Source organism: Homarus americanus, unplaced genomic scaffold (assembly GCF_018991925.1).
Source record: "Homarus americanus isolate GMGI-L3 unplaced genomic scaffold, GMGI_Hamer_2.0 scaffold16712, whole genome shotgun sequence".
Taxonomy (NCBI): Eukaryota; Metazoa; Arthropoda; class Malacostraca; order Decapoda; family Nephropidae; genus Homarus; species Homarus americanus.
The window spans coordinates 2,230,003-2,249,222 of record NW_024757794.1 but is presented as its reverse complement, the minus strand read 5'-3'; the positions used below and the strand labels follow the sequence as shown (position 1 = coordinate 2,249,222).

The following is a 19,220-nucleotide window of genomic DNA, read 5'->3' as shown; positions in this document are numbered from 1 at the left end:
ACTGTACACCTTGATAATAATTTATCTACACTTTTACAACACAAATAGCCTTCCTATATTAAGAAGAGGGAGGGTGGGGAATGTAATTATAAAGCAGACCAAACAACCTAGCTGAACACACACAAAACAAAATCAAATAAGATGATACAAAGTTAAAATGGATATGCAATAAACAAGGCAAACAAATACTGTACAGTACACACACAGTAAGCACTTCTTCCTCCAAATTCTAGGTACAATGACAGCAGAGAAAAGCCTTGGTAAATTCAGACACCAACAGTAATTAACAAGCCAAATGAAGTCGTTTCAGTAGGATTGCACACCCAAGATTTATATTTTGTAATTTTCTATGGTAAATAAACAATCACCACCACCAATGTTTTTTACCATTTTCCATGCTTGCACCGGTTAGCCATGATTACCTGATGGCAGCTCTCCATGCTGTCATCTCTTGCAGCCTTTCTCATCAGGTTCATAATGCTCGTCATTTCTTACAACCTCCCCATGTCATTCATGGCCTACCTCATGTACTGCTGCACCTCTTGACCCAGTTGGTCACCTCAATTATCTCTTACAGGCCTCAGGCACACACCCATGTTGATTGTTATGTAATGCCCTTGATCACACCTGCTACTTGCCAAATTCCCATACCAGATTTTCACAGTCTGGTCACGTAGTAAGTCAAGATGAATTTTATTAAAATTTCATTTTGAGAAAAGCATTAATAAAAATAATTATTTACAATTATTTAACAGCGCTTGAAACATTAAAATTTTATTCATATAATAAATTGCTGACGAGTCATATTTCCTCGTGAAGTGAGCATTTGGTTGCAGATATTCCCTTGACCTACTGTGGTCCTCCAAAACACCAATTGAGACCATAAATGCCAGTGGCCACTTTAATTTGTGACCCATATCAGGAGCAAGTGGGAGAAAATTGTGTCAGTGAGCATTTGCAAGAATACCCCTCAAACCCACCAAGGCAGATTGTGATTAAATGCATCCTTGTGACTTTTAATTGTTAACATTACTGAACAGAAGGGAGTAGCCATCTTGCGTATGTAGTGGCGAGGCTCCCCAGCTTCATTGCACTTTACCACAATGAATCTGCCATATAATTTAATACGTCATCTACTTCTGGACAGAAATATAATGCTGATGTTTCTGAGTATGCATGCAATAAGTGCCATAAGATAATATCCACTTCAGAAAAAAAATATATAATCAGAGGACCAAGTTGCCAAGACTGGAGACATTCATCATTCAATATTCATTTATTGCACCTATTGTTTATCTTGGGTTTTACATATAATGAATATACTGTACATGGGCTTACTTATACAGTGGTTCCTCGGTTAACGAACATAATATGTTCCACAGAGTCGTTCGTTAACCGAATCTATTATTTCAATGGGATATTGGGTAATTGGTTCCAACTCCCAGAAAAAGTACATACAAAGTACTGCATACCAGTAATAGAATTAACAAAACATTAAGTATATACTAAATACAGTATACTGTACAATAATAAATAAAAAACAATAGAATACTGCATTTTAACTTACTTTGAGGTGTGTATGTACGTCGTATTCCCGGCAGCTTTGTGTACATATCAAACAGCTGATTGTAGAGGCAGTCGATGATGACATATACCATATTACTTACAGAGTGCATTGGTTCTAATGCCTTCTTCGTGTTTCATAATAATTTCTGCACTGTATATTATCAACATGTTAACTAAATTTCAGAATGACCAATAATTTTAATGTAAAAATGCAAAAATATTCAAGAGACCAACAAAATCGGTGTTCTGTAAACAAAGTTAAACTGAGAAGCGTTGTTGGGTGATTCAATCAGCTGATGGGCGCACAAGAACTGTTCCCTGTATTGTACTGTCTATATTATCAATATGTTAACTAAATTTCAGATTGACCAATAATTGTCATATAAAAAAATGCAGAAATATTCATGACCAACTTTTTTTATATTTACTCCACTGGAAACGAATATAAACATAGAACCAATTACTGTATTGGCGGACTAGCTGATCAGCTGATGCACACAACAAAACGTGTTTGTCGTAAGGATTTCGTTAATTGAAGTTTTGTTCGTTAATCAAACTGAAAATCCTTTTGGGAGCCAATTCGTTAACCGAAATTTCGTTTATCAAACCGTTCATTAACCGAGGGACCACTGTACTGGAAAAATTAATCCTACAAATGATTAAAAAATTATTTTTCGTGGAGTTTGACAAATGCATGAGCTGAATGCCATATTTCCCAAAAGAAGAAGCACTTAGATGAATCATGAATCAAATTAAACTATATTTTATATACTGCACAGCAATCAAAAATTATCTGGGGACCATTGCAGTTATCAACCCAATTATGAAAGTGGATGCATATTTCATGATTTTTTGGAGTGAAAATAGTACATTAATAAAAAGCTTGAGCCCTACAGATGTTGCTTAGAAAAGTGGTATTCCTTTAAATTCCAATGATGAGAATTAATTTTCTGAATAAAGTTACTTAAATTATTTGTAAACAATTAGGAATCCATACTAAATAAATTTTAAACAAAATTATAAAAGGAATATTTGTCTTGATATGGAACTCGCTAATACCATGCACTCATTAGCCATTATTTATAACTGTAATCATTCTCGTATAAAAGAAAGCATAGTAAAAAATGAAGGTAATATTAAATGGGAAATGTCTTTTTCATATGATCAGCAATATCATAGATATCACTCTTTTTATTAAAGAACAGAATATTCATTCTTTTGTTGAGTATACTGAAATGATTTTTGGGAAATAGCTATCTCTGCATTTCTAATTACTGACAAAAATAACCTCACTTTCTAAGGCTACCATATATGTATATATATATTACAAATATTCACAAGGTATACGTACGAAAAACACTTCAAAACACATCAAACACTTATTCTGATATATCACCTCGACTTTAGATATACTCTCCGTGAAGCAGACACATATGGACATATTCACTGAATCGCTATGTACAGCAAGTCTCTCAACAGTCTTAAACAATAACTATTACTCAAACACACCGAAAAAAAAATATACGTATCTAATTTGCAACATGTTAAGTCAATGGCCTCACCGAATTCATCAAACATTTAAAAGCACTTACTAGGACAGAAGCAACTACAGATATATCAAATATCAATAATGATAATGATGTGTACAGTAGTTACATTAATGTACTCCTGTTTCCACTACATACGGCGACCAACCTGAGTGATATAAATTACACCACCATCACCCAGTCTTCCAGGCACACAAAATGAACAATTACATTACACATCAAATACTTTTATCAAGCATGCTCACGCTGAGTGACTACAGGACACATTGCTTTCATGCCAAAGGTCAAAAATATACTGTATACAGTATATATAAAGATGTTCAAGCAAATACTTTTGGGTATTTGTGCTTGATGATGGAGCTACCTATGAGTAGACATGAACATCATAATAACAGTCGTGACATTATCACAGTCAAAAAAATTGTCAAATGGTTTGTTGCAGACTAATCAGCTCAGTTGCAAACAATGTTGTTAGCTGTCTGAATGCTGTACTGTAACAATACTACGGTGTTTTCTATAAAAAATATAGATTCCAGATACAATACAATTATAATGAATTTAAAAATGATTTATAAGAACATCAGGTGTCAAAGATTTCTATAACCCTTGCGAGTTATTTGCAATATACTATACCAATTAATACAGTATGAAGAATTTATATATTAATATCTAGTTATCATGTAGATGTCACAGTAGATGTCATTCTGCTCCCAAGAGCTGGCTGTTTCCATCAATCACTACATAGGCCAGCCTATGCAGCCCACTACAAGTTATGGTGTCATACAGCTATGGTGTGGTCATAAAACTTGATTGTTTCCTCCACAGCTAAATTTTGCCTTCTCACACCTTTTCCATCAACTATGACTTTGTTTCAATTACATTTTCTTTTTTGTAACTTGAACTTGATTAGATAAAAGTAAAAACCTTACAGACACACTTGTAGGTCATGCCATATGATGACATCAGAGTTTTTCAACAGCCACTTGAGGGCAAAAGCTGAATAACATTTTGCCCGAGTTGAACATCTTTATACAGTCTATGTACAGTAGTATGATCTTTGCTTCATATATACCTGTATAAATGAAGTCACATATGTGCATTACATGTGTCCACCAACCTACATAGTAGGGGTGAGATCTTTTCCTTACCAACACCAGTGGGACTGGATAGCTAGTTTTAGTTGTAAAAAGCAAATAAAAACTTCAACTTATTTACATTTTACTTATGGCATAAGATTTATATTTAGAAATGTAAGCAGACTATAAGCCAGCAGCATGAGAATAAGCCAAATTCCACAGTATTTCTTTGGTGTACCAAAAAGCATCTGGAACTACGAACTACTCCAGCTAGTCAGTCTTCATAAATAAAGAAGAATTTTATATCAATGGCTATATTTGTCAATATTACTGTACTTAATAACGTTACATTATGAATTGGCATTTACAATAAAAAAAATGTAAGTATTTTTTCTTTTAACCTCTACTTTTATTTATAGTGAATATCTGTACTGTACTAACAAACTGTATAATTAACAAACTGGAATGAATTTTTTTGACATACTATCATTACCATTCTCTGATACCGCCTTCAACAACTGTGTAACTGAACGTGATACCAGTCCAATATATTCTTGTGTATTGTTGCAACTCAATCACGAGGTTTCATTTTCAAGGAATTATGTAGTTTTTCTTTATTAACATAATTCTTATGCCAGAAGACTGTAAATTCTAAAGATTTGTAAAACCTTTAAAAAAATTAAATAAAAGTAATTTCATGTATTGACAACACCACATCGTAATCCATATTCACCGTAAACACAAATTTAATTAATATTAAATATTTAGACACTATCAATTCCCTCAATATCCATAAAATTTTCTTCCTTCTCTACAATACTCAAAACTCTTGCATCATATTCTTACTTCACATACTGTACCAGAGACAAATGCATGATGAATCAATCTCAATCTCTTCCACAGTGACTGCCACAACAGGTCCACTCCACAGTGTGCTTAGAGCAGCATGTTATCCAAAGGTGCAACAGGAGTTGGTTTTGCGGGCAGTCTTGTAAAAGGTTTTAGATTGCATGCTCAAATTTTCTGATTTGCTGACTAAATCATCCAGTTTTTCTCCTCGTTCTAATACTGCGTTAATGGTCTTGTGCTGTGGGATAAAAAGAAAAAGAAAATTGTGGTGAAACAAATTATTCATTTTATTCTTGAAATCAATAATTTGAAACACCAGATATTGTAGTATAGGTCCCCCAACTTATAAACGTCCGATTTACGCCCGCCCGCCAGTACGAACGGGGTGAAACTTGAAATTTACAGTATTTTATTTACCCGATGACTTATATTTTACTTTCATTTATTGTATATTGTCATTCTATTTCTTCCTTTGTCTTAAATTAAGTGATTTTAGATGTATATAAGGACTTAGGGTATTATATACAGTACAGTAGTGGGATTTTAAACATTGTTTTGTAAGTACGGTATGCCTATAGCATGTGTTCCTACTTACGTACAAATCCGATTTATGAATGTACTACTCAGGAACAGAACCCATTCGCAACCCGGGGACTCCCTGTATATAATAATCTTTGAACATGATAACTTTATTGAATATACATATAGTATTGACGTCAGCTTCAATATTTTCGTTCATTACGAATTTTGGGCATATACGGTATATAAATTCTGTTTCTGTTATGCTGGACAGGTACTTATGTAGAAGGTTGGGGGAAAAAAGGCATATGAACATTTCCTGAAAATTCTGTATGTGACTTACCAGCAGGTATTGAATGGTGTCTTCTTAAAGGTATTAGTAGTACGTCTTATGAGGGTCTCATCAAAGTGTGTACTGTATTATTTCTAGAGTATTCAGCAACAAGAATTAAACGATTATTTTTTTTTTTTAAAGATTGAAAGAGGAAATGTATGAGATCACAGACACACATTAAGTAACATCTGACACTACTGTTCAAATACAACTGGCCTTTCACCCACTGTCAGTTCATTTTGGCCATGTGACCATAAAGTAGTGAAGATCAGCCATATGCAGTACAGTATAAATTTGTGGACCAAAGTTCGCTCACTGGGGTGAAAATGAATCACGGGAATGAGTCTCATAATTTACTTAACTTAACTGTCATGTGGTGTGGGTGCGTTTTATTTTATTTGGGGTTGTTCGATACTGCTTCAGTTGGGGACGGAGCGAACTTTTGACCCCGACTGTACAACACATTGCTGTTTTGATGTTCGCTTGTACAGTACGTCATCAACATCGTTTAACAGCCATTTTTCATGTTAACCATGTTTGGTATTAATGACAGAAAATGATATTTGCATTGTATCAGATTAAACCATCTCGAGAATTTTAAACAATTTGCTCTTATTCCCTTTAAGGTTTTATAATGTACAGTATATAGTACAGTACTGTAATCAGTAAGATACCCGTAATTAACTAGAATGAGCAAAGTGTCTGCTTGGAACTGTCAGTCAATGGTGCGACACTTCAGTTTTGAGACCAAGTCTTACACTTTTTTCTAACTCCTGAAATTTATTTTAAAACAGACAAAATTTTACATAAAAAACACTCTGTATGGTAACAATGCTTTATAAGTTTAGTATGCTATCTAGGAATGATATTTGGTAAATTGTACCTTGTATCAAAATCACAACATTTGGATTTTTCTTTTGTTAGTTGCAGAAGTGATGGTAGTACATTACCATATGCTTCTAGATGGACACATGCAATACGAGGCATTTTCTTATACACATCAAAGATTACCTATACTGTACTGTAACTACACATCTAAACACAAGAGCACAGTACTGTATGCTGCATTGATGCTCACCAGTTACGAGATGTCTTCCTTGTTCAGTGTACAGTGTTGTGAAAAGCAAAATAATCGAGACAGATTCCACCAATATCAACTAAAACACTGTCACTGTAGGCATAATATTCCTGTTAAAGTTTAAACCTAACAGACAGAAGTCATTGTCCAAAAATGTCCCTATACGCCAGTTGACCCACATTTTTATTCACGATTCATTAATTTTTTATTATTGGATTTTATGAGATAGGAGAGATGCTAACATTAAACTTAGTGCTTGACAATGAGCTGCCCTGCTTCTTTTAATAACCACCTGATAGACACTTGGTGTCCAAATGAATCAGAACTGTGTGCATTGAGGACAGCTCATTCTAACCAACCACAAGCCTGCCTGGGAGAATGTGGGCTGATCTTTTATACAGTAAACCCGAAGTGGACGGTTATTAGTGAAATAGGAGAACACAAAATTTTATGCACCCCTTTAACAGATACCAATGTTTCATTATACTGTAACTTTCACCTATGTTCATCTTTATTTATATGAACACCATCCTCGTCTGTACACATTACAGTACAGTATTGTACAGCACAGTATTTGGATATCCTGTAAAGCTCTCAAGACTTTATATGACTTTTTAGCCTCATACTGGATACAACCTTGCCAAAATCAAAATGCCAGAGCTTCCAGGTTATATTTTGTTTAAAAAACTGTTCACATTTCATCATTTCTCTATGTTAAAAATTATAAAAAAGAAAACCAAATATATTCATACCAATATGATCTTGGTTTCTTCAACTTCCTCTTGAACCTTTGTGAGGGAGTCCGCCTCACGGGGATTCTGCCACCTAGCCAGGGTTGCCGGTAATTCAGTATATGGGATAGCACTTTCCTCAGTGTCTGGCCATAAATGTGAAGGAACTTTGGCTGCAAAATCATCTATAATCTGTAACAAAATGACACCAATCAAAATACAATACAGTACTCTATAAACTGGTACTTATATGCTTGTCACTACTGCCTTGATCCATGCATTCAAAGCAGGATGATACATGAAAGCGTGGGAATTTTTTTATAACTGAATTTTTGTAATTCGGAAGATGCCCGAGTTTGTAAAACAATATGTTAACCATCTGCATAACTGTCATCAATATTATCAATACCCCAATGAAACCCTCATACACCAGTTACCATATAACACTATTGGGAACACAACTCCATACTGTATACAAAATGGTACTGTACAATGACCCCAATTTGGCCTCATCATGGGTGTCGAGAGAGGCACGAGTGTACTGAATACTTAAAACCATTGTACAGTACTATACAGAGGTATATAAAAGCTATTGTAAAGAATCTGTGTTTATTAAACAAAATATGTAACACCTATGAAAAATAAAGTCACATTTAAAAATAAAATGGATTTATCCTTCAGACACAGTTGAAGCAAAGCAACAAACATAAATACAGTACAGTACTAAAATTCACCAATATCTGTATACAATAGAGATTATAAACATGGATGCTTTTTCTTATCTCACCCTATTAAGCATGTTGTGAGCAACTCGGTACTGGTACTCGTGGTCTGAGATAACTACACCAGCTAAGTTGTCAGCCCGCACATACACATGACACATGTATTCTGAAAAGGGATACATACAGTATTATCTCTACAAGGTTGATGAATACTGGAAAGGAATGGTTTTTAAAGGGAGATATTTGGGCCTGAGGCCTCAGGTTTCTTTCAACTGAATTATTTTTCTATACATATTTGGAGAAACTACTACAAAGTGTCCAGTTCCCACCTTGAATCAAATATGCCTGATTGTAACCTGGGCACCATGCCATCAGGTGATGATGGCCAACCCACACAAGTGTGAAAAATGGCTGTAAAACAGTGATGATAAAGAACTGTGAAAGATTAGCAAGAAAATAAAATCACTCAAACAACTTAACTGTTGGTTGAGTATGGTAGTAGTGGAGGCAGAGTTTACGTATCTATGGTGAAACGAACTTAAAATATTTATTTATCATGTTTTAAATGTTCTCTGTACAATACTACCATATCTGTTATGTATTGATTATAAGCAATTACATGTACAAGTACGTATACAGTGTCAAGAAATAGAAACATTTAAGTCCAGGAAAGCATCTCAAGGTACAGTAGTTACAGGAACCTACTGTAATCCTGTAATCCAACCAGTGTGAAAAGTATATACTGTATATGGTAGTAATTATTGTGCAGTATACTGTATATAAACACTATTGTACCATACAAAAATATGACACTACTGTACAGGTGTATTTCTTTTATTCCAAATAGATGAATGACAAATAACTTACCCTGTTCTTTTACAGATTGTCTTGAACAGGGGTTACTGCGCTCTGTAATAATCTTGCTTGTGAAGGCCATAAATTCTTGAACTGACCCACGTTGAAAAAAACTGAACTGCGACAGATCATAAGCAGTCTTCAGTAAATGTGCTCTCTCTGTACCCTTGTACAGCACACACACTGCAAATAACTTGACCATCCTGGCTGTCTGTAATTTACCCAATTCAATATTACTATTACTTATGGATATGGAAGAGTCAAATAAATGGGCATATAATAAACAAAAAAAAAAAACTTTCAAATTATATAAAACAAACATTTTACTACTGAACATGGTAATACAGTACTGTATAAAATATGTTAAAATAAAAATAACCAATTACTTATTACATGTATACAGTATTTGTATAAATTATAATTCCTAGCATTTGTGTCACGAAGCATACCGGTACTGTACGTAAGTCTCTCCTTCACTTACAACGGGGTTCCGTTCCGACTACCAGGTCGTAAGTCGAACCGAGAAAAATAATACATAGTACAGGTAATAATTTTAAAACTTTTACCTTTTTAATACACAACCTGAGCGGGATACGACGTGGATGCTGTACACACGTGGCGGCATGCCAGCCGAAGTTGTCGTTAGACATTACGACCAAACGTCTGGACTCGAAAATAATGTAAAATATTGTAATATAAAATAACGACAATGACCGTCTTAAGTACAGGTTGTAGTAAACCGAGGAGAGACTGTTTATGAAACACTAATATACTGTACAGTATTTATACTAAATTTTATGGGGACAAATCTCATTTTCTCACACAGTCTATTATTGTTCTGTACAGTACTCTGGAATAGGGGTTCGGTTTAACCATCAATTTTAGGAAAATTTTTAATAGAATAAAATTTCTTTCTTACCTAAAGATGCAATACATCCCGGTGACACCATATTGAGAGTTTACATTACTGTACAGTATATGATTTGTTGTAGATAAAATGAATCAACCAAACTTACCTATCCTAGGGCGGAAGTATATTATATTAGGTTAGATTTGATTACATTACTAGGTAGATTTGGTTAGGTAAGGTATGGAAAGGTCACCAGGAAGCATGTGTCAACTGCTGAAGAAAACAAACATGGCATCCTTGGGTGGACGGAGTACCGGGTGTACCAGTATCTATTTATACAGTAACAAGAACTAGGGAAAATAATATTTTAATAAGCTTGCAATGCTTCCACCTGTTTTGGGATATTCTTGATGTACAAAAGAAGTTATCTTGTGCAAATATGGTATCATTGTGCAGTGGGCGGGTGGCAGCAACTTTATTTATGAGGAAAACTAAGGGAAATACGAAAAAAGATATTCCTCCACCCAATATGCTTAATTCTTGTGGTATGCAATCAGTTTCTATCTATACATATTTTTTTTTTATTTAGTTGGATACTATGACCCTTGTTCTTAACTATTACCAAATTAGGTTAGGGAAATAATATTTCAGATCATATGGAAATGTTGCAAAGAAGCATTCCATCACTTAGAATTTGGTTGACTGGTCAATGGGATGTATTTGTCAGCAGTTCAAATGCACACACGGTGTTGTTGGGTGGGCATCGGGCACAGAATGTTTTTATTAACAGGAAGAGGCAATCTGGTTTATTCTTGAGGTTAGAAATAAATTTTCAGTACCAGTAATTATCTGATTTAAGGGCACCTCGGGTTTTATGATTAAGTTTGGGATGAAGCTCAATGTTTGGCCAAAACATAATTTCTTCCACAGGTGTTCTTTGGATGATAGTAAGTAATAAAAATGATACAACAATGTACAGAACCTAACAGAACCTGACCTAACCAACCTAATTTTACCTAATTTCCTACTGGGGGGGGGTCTGCCCCAATACACCCTGCCATATTTGGTACCAATGAATGCAACTTTCTTGAAGCAGTATAGTGTAATTTTACACATTTTGTGGACGTGACAGTATGCTTGGATGGAGCGTAAACATGCAAGAACAGACAACAACACGAGCCAACAACATGTACAAAGCGCATAGATATTTTAGTGTCCTATGATCAGTTTTTCACCATGGTTTACCCTGCAATTTCCCTCATCCTTTATACCCTTCCCACTACTGGTGATTTATGATCGCCGAGAAAAACTAAAAAATAATTAAAAAATACTTAGAATTAAAATAAAAAGTTGCTGTATCGCTTTATTACGAACTATCATCCAAAGAACATCTTTGAAAAAAAAAATAATGAAATCAAATAATTCCTTCTGGTGTTAGCCATTTGCTCCAGGATTACCTTTATATCTTGAATGATTTGCGCCTTCCCTGGGGTCCATTAAAAATGTATCGGTATTATTTTCTTGTAGCTCCGTTCATTCCTACCACTAATCTATTATCATATTCGAATAAGACGTCTAATTATAATATAATTTTCATCTATTACATTACCGGCGGAAATGTATAATAACAGAGATAGCTTTTCCAAAAAATTTTCTATTTTCTTCCATTAACATCGCGCCATTATCATCTACCTCTCACCTAACACTGAGTGTGTCTCGCGTCTCCTTCAAAAATCATGATGCGCATGAGTACCCGTACACGTCACGCGGCCAATCAAAAGCGTTTTTGCTAATTCAGAGTATATTTGGCCCAATCAAAATCGAGTTTTATTTTGGGTCTCTCATATTTTGAAATTCAAGTTCAGTTCCGACCATGGAAGTCTGCAATGGGTGTCACAAAATATATGGAGCCGATTGCGAGTTTTTGGAAAAAAAAATAACGTAGAAACTATAGCATTTTTTCGATTGCATGGTGTTCTTCCAACCTCAGTAAAGTGTACTAAGAGCAAGACCAAATGTAAATATCGCAAAGACCAACATATAAGGCGTTGGGTAAGAATCCCAGAATCCAACGACGAACAAGAACCAGGCCAATAAGGTAAGAAATAGGTGATTCCATCATATGGTGAGTCAGTTAAGTCAGGTCAGGTTAGGTTTGGTTTGGTTATTGTTTTTCTAGTGTTTTATTGTGTATATATTAGTCGCTTAGGCACTTTTTTTCTCGGAAAACGTCAAACGAAAAACAAATCGCTAAAAAACCCCGGCTAATTTCCGCCAAAAAGTTAGGTCATATTCGGTCTCAACACACACAAATACACTAGAAAAATATATTTTTAACTTGCTACAAATGAACGGGAGCTACAAGAAAAATTTACCAATGTATCTTGTGCAAGGTTATGAGAACTAATGTCTAACATAATAAGATGGAAATCAATATATACATGTCTCAATACCTTAACTGAGGCTCTTGTCCTATCAATACTTGGACTAACTATAGCCAAGTTTCCCTGACATTGTCCTTCACGAATTTAACACCGCCTGTTGTGTACAAATATAAAACCATTGTGATTCCAATATGTCTGCTCAAGTCCAATAATTAAAGTATTCATATTGTACTAGATGATGAAGCCAATAACGTAGTCAAATCCTCTCACCTGTACCATATAATATCTATACCAAGATTCAAGAAACATAAGACATGAAATAATGAAAACATAACCATTTAAATATTACTTCATTATTGATTGACAAGTACTAACCTTTATCTTATTTGTATATCTGCTAAGTAATGCTGAAAATGTCTCTACAGTTCAGAGCTTAAATATCAGTCTTCTCAAGTAACGAGTGAGTAACCACTTGTCATTAGGTGTAACAGCTGATTCACACAACTCACAAGTTTCAGTATAAGAGAAAGGATCAACTTGGCCATACCAGATCGAAGAGGTTTACACACACTCATGAACCGACTATAAAATATCAAAAACCTATAAAAATAGTATTAGAACCTAAAGTCTTTCTTAGATCCCTCTATAAACTATGAAATTTGGAACTCAACATACATTATATTCTCGCATTTATAGTAAATAATTATTAAATTTTTTTGTATGTTATTGCAATTATATATAAATGATATAATTTCATAAAGTAACCCAACATACCAAATTAATTTTAATCAAGTAATTTAGTGAAGATATAGGTGAGTTATGAAGGGGGTTGGGTGATGGTGACTGAGGGACTAGTTTACTGGCCGTCATCGATCGTGGGAGTGGCGCGGCTCATCAGCTGGTCACTAGCAGTTAGGAGGAGGGGGACTATTATCCTCATTGTTATCTGCTCCCTACGTCCAATTTATTACTCTTAATACTGTGACAATGACAATATAATGTGTACTCTATGTATTTAGTTCGTTATGTTGTGTTAAAACGAAACTGAAGTTCATTTATCACACCTAACTTCTTTTCGCATGTGTCCATTACTCTGAGTACGACGATCAATTTAACAAGATATTATGAGGAGCATCTAATTGGGGAACCGGGTCATAGGTAAGTGTATATATATTTAGTATTGTGGTGTCATTAGAATATTAATTGATGTAGTTTATGGCGAGTTATGACTAAAATTACATAAATAAAGGTTGATTAATCCCCCAGGCCTGATCCTAACGCCTACCTGTGCTACCCAAGACCTCAATTTAGTCACCGTGTTTCAATGATAATTATCTCTTGGTGGTTTTTGTCTTCGGGATAACCTCTCTTATGATATACTCAGTGATTGGGTGTTTTATTTTGGTAACTGGCAGGTTTGGGTGTGTTAAAGGTTACTGTGATGAAATCTCCTTAAAGTATATCATTAAAGGAAGTGGCTACCGTCTTGGGTACGCCTCAGCTGATAAAAGTTTCCTATGGGTATAAATAAGCATATATTTTGGCCTCTTTTAGCTGTGTCATCAATATATATATACGTTGTATCAGATGTTTCAGTATTAATTCTATAATATCCAGGTGGGAAATTTATTCTGTGCATGAATGAAAGCAAACCTAACCTAATGGGTCCTGGGATAATTCTTGTTAGGGTGTGTGTTTGTATCTTGAGAAGTATAGTACTACTGTCTTTGTCTTCATAGTTTATAGAAGAGATTTTGTTCACTTATATCAGAAAATGTTTACTGATCTCCACTGGTTTCTTATACAGGCCATCACTGAATTGTATCTGATTCTGGGAATTTTCTGTTTAATGGGTGTAAAGTCATGACTGCCTCTTGGCATGGGGCAATACTGTACTGGGAGTTTTCTGAAGCACTAAATACTGCTACATTACATAATTTATTGTCTTTAAATGGAACCAAACTAACCTAACCTAAACATTATACTGAAATATGATTTAAGTTAGGTAAGTTAGCTTGGTTTATTTTTAAGAATGATAAATTATATTATGTTGCAGTATCAGGTAGCTCAGAAAGTTCCCAATGACAACAAAGGCACTTGTGATTTTATTACTGTTAAATGCAAGATTTAATATTTGCCAAACTTTGTCTGTCCTGTAAAATCAAATGTAATGTACCTGTTAGTTCTAAGATTGTTTATTTTCATGTGTCAAAATGTGTTGATGTTACTCAGTGGCTGTGTCTTATTTGTAGTGAGGCTGAAGGTAAGTTCTACTGTATTAAAACTTTCCAAAAGCAGTTTATTCACCGGAACTCACATTTCAAGTTCCGACCTGAGCTGGCTACTTCGACATTTGTCAGTTATTCTTCACAATATATAGTAGTTGAACACCATTGATGTGTTTGGCCCATCAATAATTGTTGTTATTACTGTATATATGCTATGATGTTATATAATGAAAACTTGATACTGTAATGCAGTTAGGAAAGACCAATTGCACACTGTAACTATCAGTACATTCTGTACAACATTTCACCTTAGAACATAAATGCTCGATCTCTTGAAGCTGACAAAAATGCATAAACAATACGTTTTACATGAATATCTCTTATCTTTTTTACGTCCTTCGTCTGTGGAGAGGACTCAAAAATTACTTGCCACGTGTCTCGTATATCTTGACAATGTTTTATTGTTTTATACTCGGTATATTATATAAAAACACAATGTAGCTAGTATTTTAAGGTGTTGTTTCGGTATAAATGGAAAACAATACTTTTATAAAGTCCAGAACTATTTCATGAAAAGCCGAGACCAAAAAGTATGGACCACATTGATATACAAGTACTGAATATATAATAATGGTTGCCCCTCGTGTAAAGAGGATGACCGGCCCAAGGGCCACCTAGGCATGAATTTGTTTAAGGTGTAGAAGCTGTCGCCAACACAACAACCACACCCTAAGTTAACGAGTTGCATGACCCAGTAACAAGGAATAGTCCGAGAAGACCGGACAACTCGTCAACTGCACTGGCCAACCATTACCCCGGAATACGATCTACAAATCGATTAACATCCAGGTTCCCAATTACTGCTGGGTAGACAGAGGCAAATGATGTAAAGAAACTTGCCCATAGTTTCACCCTGCCCCGGGGATCGAACTCGGGTCCGCTCGCTCGCCCTACATTGATATACTGTACTGTACACAAGTCTTATTCCTGCTCCTGTAAAATAGATTTTTAGTTAATAGATACTTTACTGAGGCAGTATTAACATTAATTCCTCTATTAACATTCTAAACCCTTTGGCTTCTGAAGGTTTCACTAAGCTGATTAAAATCATCTGACAGTAGCCAGATTAAAATTTTTAAATGTGGTAATCAGCAGGAAAGGGTTAAAGTTACGTTCTGCAGAAGCTTTGTATATTTACTGTTCGACTTCACTACTAAAGACAAATGTTTCGGTATTGTCATGAGAATTGTTTTGTTTAGCTGCTTGGAACGTAAGCTAATGAGGATAGCAGTGCCAATCGTGGCTGCTATTTGATTTGACAGCTGTAAATTTGCGGTGGATTATTTTTCATCTAAATACCTCTAAAGGCTCTTAAACAATAATACTGTACTATGCTATGACCTGTGTAAGATGATGTTTACAGAGATATAGGGCAAGGGTTAAGACAAGTCAAATGCCTGTAGGTTACCATAAGTGTTTTTTTTTAAAGAATTAGCTGATCAATAGGCTAAGCTGTTGGAATAAGGTAGACCTTATAGAATAGTAGAAATTTCAAAGAAATTAAGGGGTTGAGCCCGTATTGGTCTGCTAAATAAGGGTTATAGTGTAGACAGGTAGTCATTGTTGAATGTGTCTCCATTCAACTCGACATTTATTAATTTTTTATTGTTTAAAAAATTTCGAATAATAAACTACAGTGTTACTTCCCAGTGAAACATACAATAATGAGGAGATGCATTTATCATGGCACCCAATATGTTTACAATGTAAACAAATTTTAGTCACAATTGTTTCACCAGAATCATTATGAAAGTACAGGTAAGTACATTACCTGTGTACAGTATAAAGTAAAGGTAAGGTTAGCCAAAAACATTTACTACATACCTGCATTAAATCAACAATAGTTTCAGCCAGATTGTTACTGTATCTATCTCAGTTTATTTACTGATGTATAACAGAAACACCTTTTGTGCCAACAATTAAGCAGAGAATCACTATACTGTACAGAGTACAGTATATATTTGAAAGGTTAACCATAATTTCCGAACTACAACCACCACAACACTGACAATGATGACTATTTGGGCAGCTACCGCTCACCTTCTGTCCCCAGACTGGTGAACTGTAATGAGACAATGTAGCTATAGAGAAAATTAAAATAATCAGTGACTGATAATGCGAGTCCAGTTTAGTCCTGCTTTAGTCATCTATTCTCTTTATTAGATTGTATTTATATAGTTATGCATATAAAGTTGAAAATTTTAACTATACTGCTGGATAATAGAAAGTGAAAATATTCACTATCCAGCCAAATAATTAATCTATCTGGTGCGCCCCTGTTCGTATATTTTTTGTAGTTTTGGAAAGAGGCAGCTCAAGGTTAGTGTGTTTGTCATTTGGCTGGTGCACACGAGATGGCTATTATTAAGGCTAATACTGTACTGTAATTTAATATCACTCATGTTAGGTGTGACAGCCTACATGTAATTTGCTTATGATTAATGTCAGGATTCATTAGTACCTGGAAACTCTTTAGGGGGTGTGTCAGCAAGGATGGGTAGGTGAGGGTGGTTCAGTGAGTGCAATTTTAGTAAGGGTGAATTTACATACCTGGTATCCATCTGTTTCAGGTTCCTTCTGGCCTCCAGAGGACACCAACTTTTTTTTTTCTGGAAATGTATTTGTTGAGGGTAAACAAGTTGTTAAAGTTCACAAACTTGTAACCTTACAAGTCTATAGGGTGTGTCTCTTCCAGCACTCATGGTTGCATTTGGTTTGGTGTTTATTATTCATATTAATTTTTTTAATTTCCTGCGTTGACAGGTAAAGGAAGCCAATGGCTTGTTTAATGTTCTATTGTGTTTCAATATCCAATACTGTATTAGTAAAGGAAGAAACCAGAATATTCGGAGAAAAACTGCCATGTTTGTTAGTCACACTCGATGCCACCCATCTCACGTCTGACCCGAGGGATTGAACAGATGAGCAACTGGTGTCAGAGGCAGACAGTGGATGGTTCAAACCTTTAGCTCTTTTGACAGGATAGATAGCAGACATTGCACATGGTGCTCCTAAAGTAAGCTTCCTTCCTCTGGTTGTAGCAGTGTAGTATTGATTGGGTGAAGGTTAGAAGCCCAGCACCCTCAAGGCCATTTTTTTTTAATTTTGAGTGTCAGTTGGCAGGAGAGTTCTAATTACTGTAATAGATTTGTGAGTATCCTAATCTTTTAGCAAAGACATCGATAATAACCCTTTTCGGGCTTTTTTCCGCAGAGGTCATTGTCAGGCTCTCTGGTGTTTGTTTATTTATTACTGACTATTACTTGGACCCGAGATAAATTTAGTAGGATTAGCTACCCCCCTTTAAGGGTGCATGTGAGCATAGCTCTTGCATCATTTCGGTACTTTCTCCCTTTCTACAGTACAGTATCTGGCTTTAATACACACAGGAGCTCAATCCTTGTACTGTATAGGTATAGTATCATACCTATAATAGATGGAGAACTGGTCCTGAAATCTGGTTTGATAACCGAGTCAGGATTGAAATTTTTTTTTACCCAGCCCTCCCTTCAGGATGTTGAGGTGAGTTGGATCTAGTGTGCTGCAGGCTGTTTTGAGTTGTCTTTTGATTGATGTCAACAAATGAATGGATCGCAGTGTCTTGCTCACATAAAGATTCAGGTGCTCTCTTATTTTAGGGTGCCTTCTTACCATCAGGATCTGTACAAAAGTGGAGAACAAGCTAATACAGTAATAAATTTAGTCAGTTTCTGGGTCCCAGTCGTGAGTTCTGGCCTTCTGATTAGGGTTACAACCAGACAAGCTGATAATACCTGTACAATACTCAAGTTGCTTGATCTTGACTTTGTTATAAACAAGATTTCATTAGTTATAATTTCTCCGAACTAAGAATATTTTTATTTTTATTTTCTGACATGGACATTCAGGTGTGTCAATTTAGTCTTTTGATATAAAAGTGAAAGTGGGTCCCATGGGGAAACCACACTGCATACTATGCCTTCAGTATACCTGTACAAGGAAGTAGAGTGGGTGTGGCACTGTACTCAACTGCCTTCACTTTCCCAACTTTTTAAAGTTAGGCACTGTATCCATTTGCAGCTGTTTGAGTTAGGAGTGCCCAGAATTGAACTAGTGACCTTCAGAACAGGAGGTGAGCACTGCAACCATTCAGTAACTGCACTCATGGAATTTGAGTGTATTAATATAACTACCCGGTACTGTATTTCATTTTTCATTCTAAAAATATCCACTATTTCTCTGGTTCTAAGTAGTATTAATGCTTCTTTATTTGTTTTTCTATCGGTACAGATATACAGTACAGTAACTGATCTCTATCATGCACCACATTATAAAGGCCTCATTTATATTTTTTACTGTATTATTAATATATAAACCACCTTATTTACACACTGCTGTAGTTTTACGTTTTGAAAATACAAAAATTTAGTACTGTACATGTA

At 35.1% G+C, this 19,220-nt stretch overlaps 2 protein-coding genes across 7 annotated transcripts in view; one reads left to right on the top strand and one right to left on the bottom strand.

Moving 5' to 3' along the window:
• Positions 1-2,716: 2,716 nt before the first annotated feature.
• On the bottom strand, positions 2,717-13,047 carry LOC121857702 (synaptobrevin homolog YKT6-like). Its single transcript, XM_042353785.1, has 5 exons — positions 12,887-13,047; positions 9,290-9,488; positions 8,488-8,588; positions 7,722-7,892; positions 2,717-5,276 (listed from the first exon to the last, which is right to left on the bottom strand). Exons 2-5 carry the CDS (start codon positions 9,477-9,479, stop codon positions 5,139-5,141), a joined length of 600 nt encoding a protein of 199 aa, XP_042209719.1. The 5' UTR covers positions 9,480-9,488; positions 12,887-13,047; the 3' UTR covers positions 2,717-5,138.
• Positions 13,048-13,384: 337 nt separating this feature from the next.
• The window catches only part of LOC121857730, an 80,128-nt gene continuing 74,292 nt past the window's right edge, over positions 13,385-19,220 (top strand). For 5 of the 6 annotated variants that reach the window (XM_042353845.1, XM_042353844.1, XM_042353839.1 and 2 more), the window contains exon 1: positions 13,385-13,669. The gene's annotated coding sequence lies outside the window, so the exon portion shown is untranslated. Of the gene's footprint in view, positions 13,670-14,763; positions 14,775-19,220 lie in introns of all 6 variants that reach the window. The other variant, XM_042353840.1, reaches the window with a different exon arrangement.

What these genes read in the sequence shown, in the direction of transcription:
- LOC121857702 (XM_042353785.1), bottom strand. Translation starts at nt 9,479, where the DNA reads ATGGTCAAGTTATTTGCAGTGTGTGTGCTGTACAAGGGTACAGAGAGA. An exon ending in CTCACAACATGCTTAATAGG is followed by an intron (nt 7,893 to 8,487) that starts GTGAGATAAGAA and finishes ATTTTGTTACAG; the next exon opens with ATTATAGATGATTTTGCAGC. An exon ending in AAGAAACCAAGATCATATTG is followed by an intron (nt 5,277 to 7,721) that starts GTATGAATATAT and finishes TTTATCCCACAG; the next exon opens with CACAAGACCATTAACGCAGT.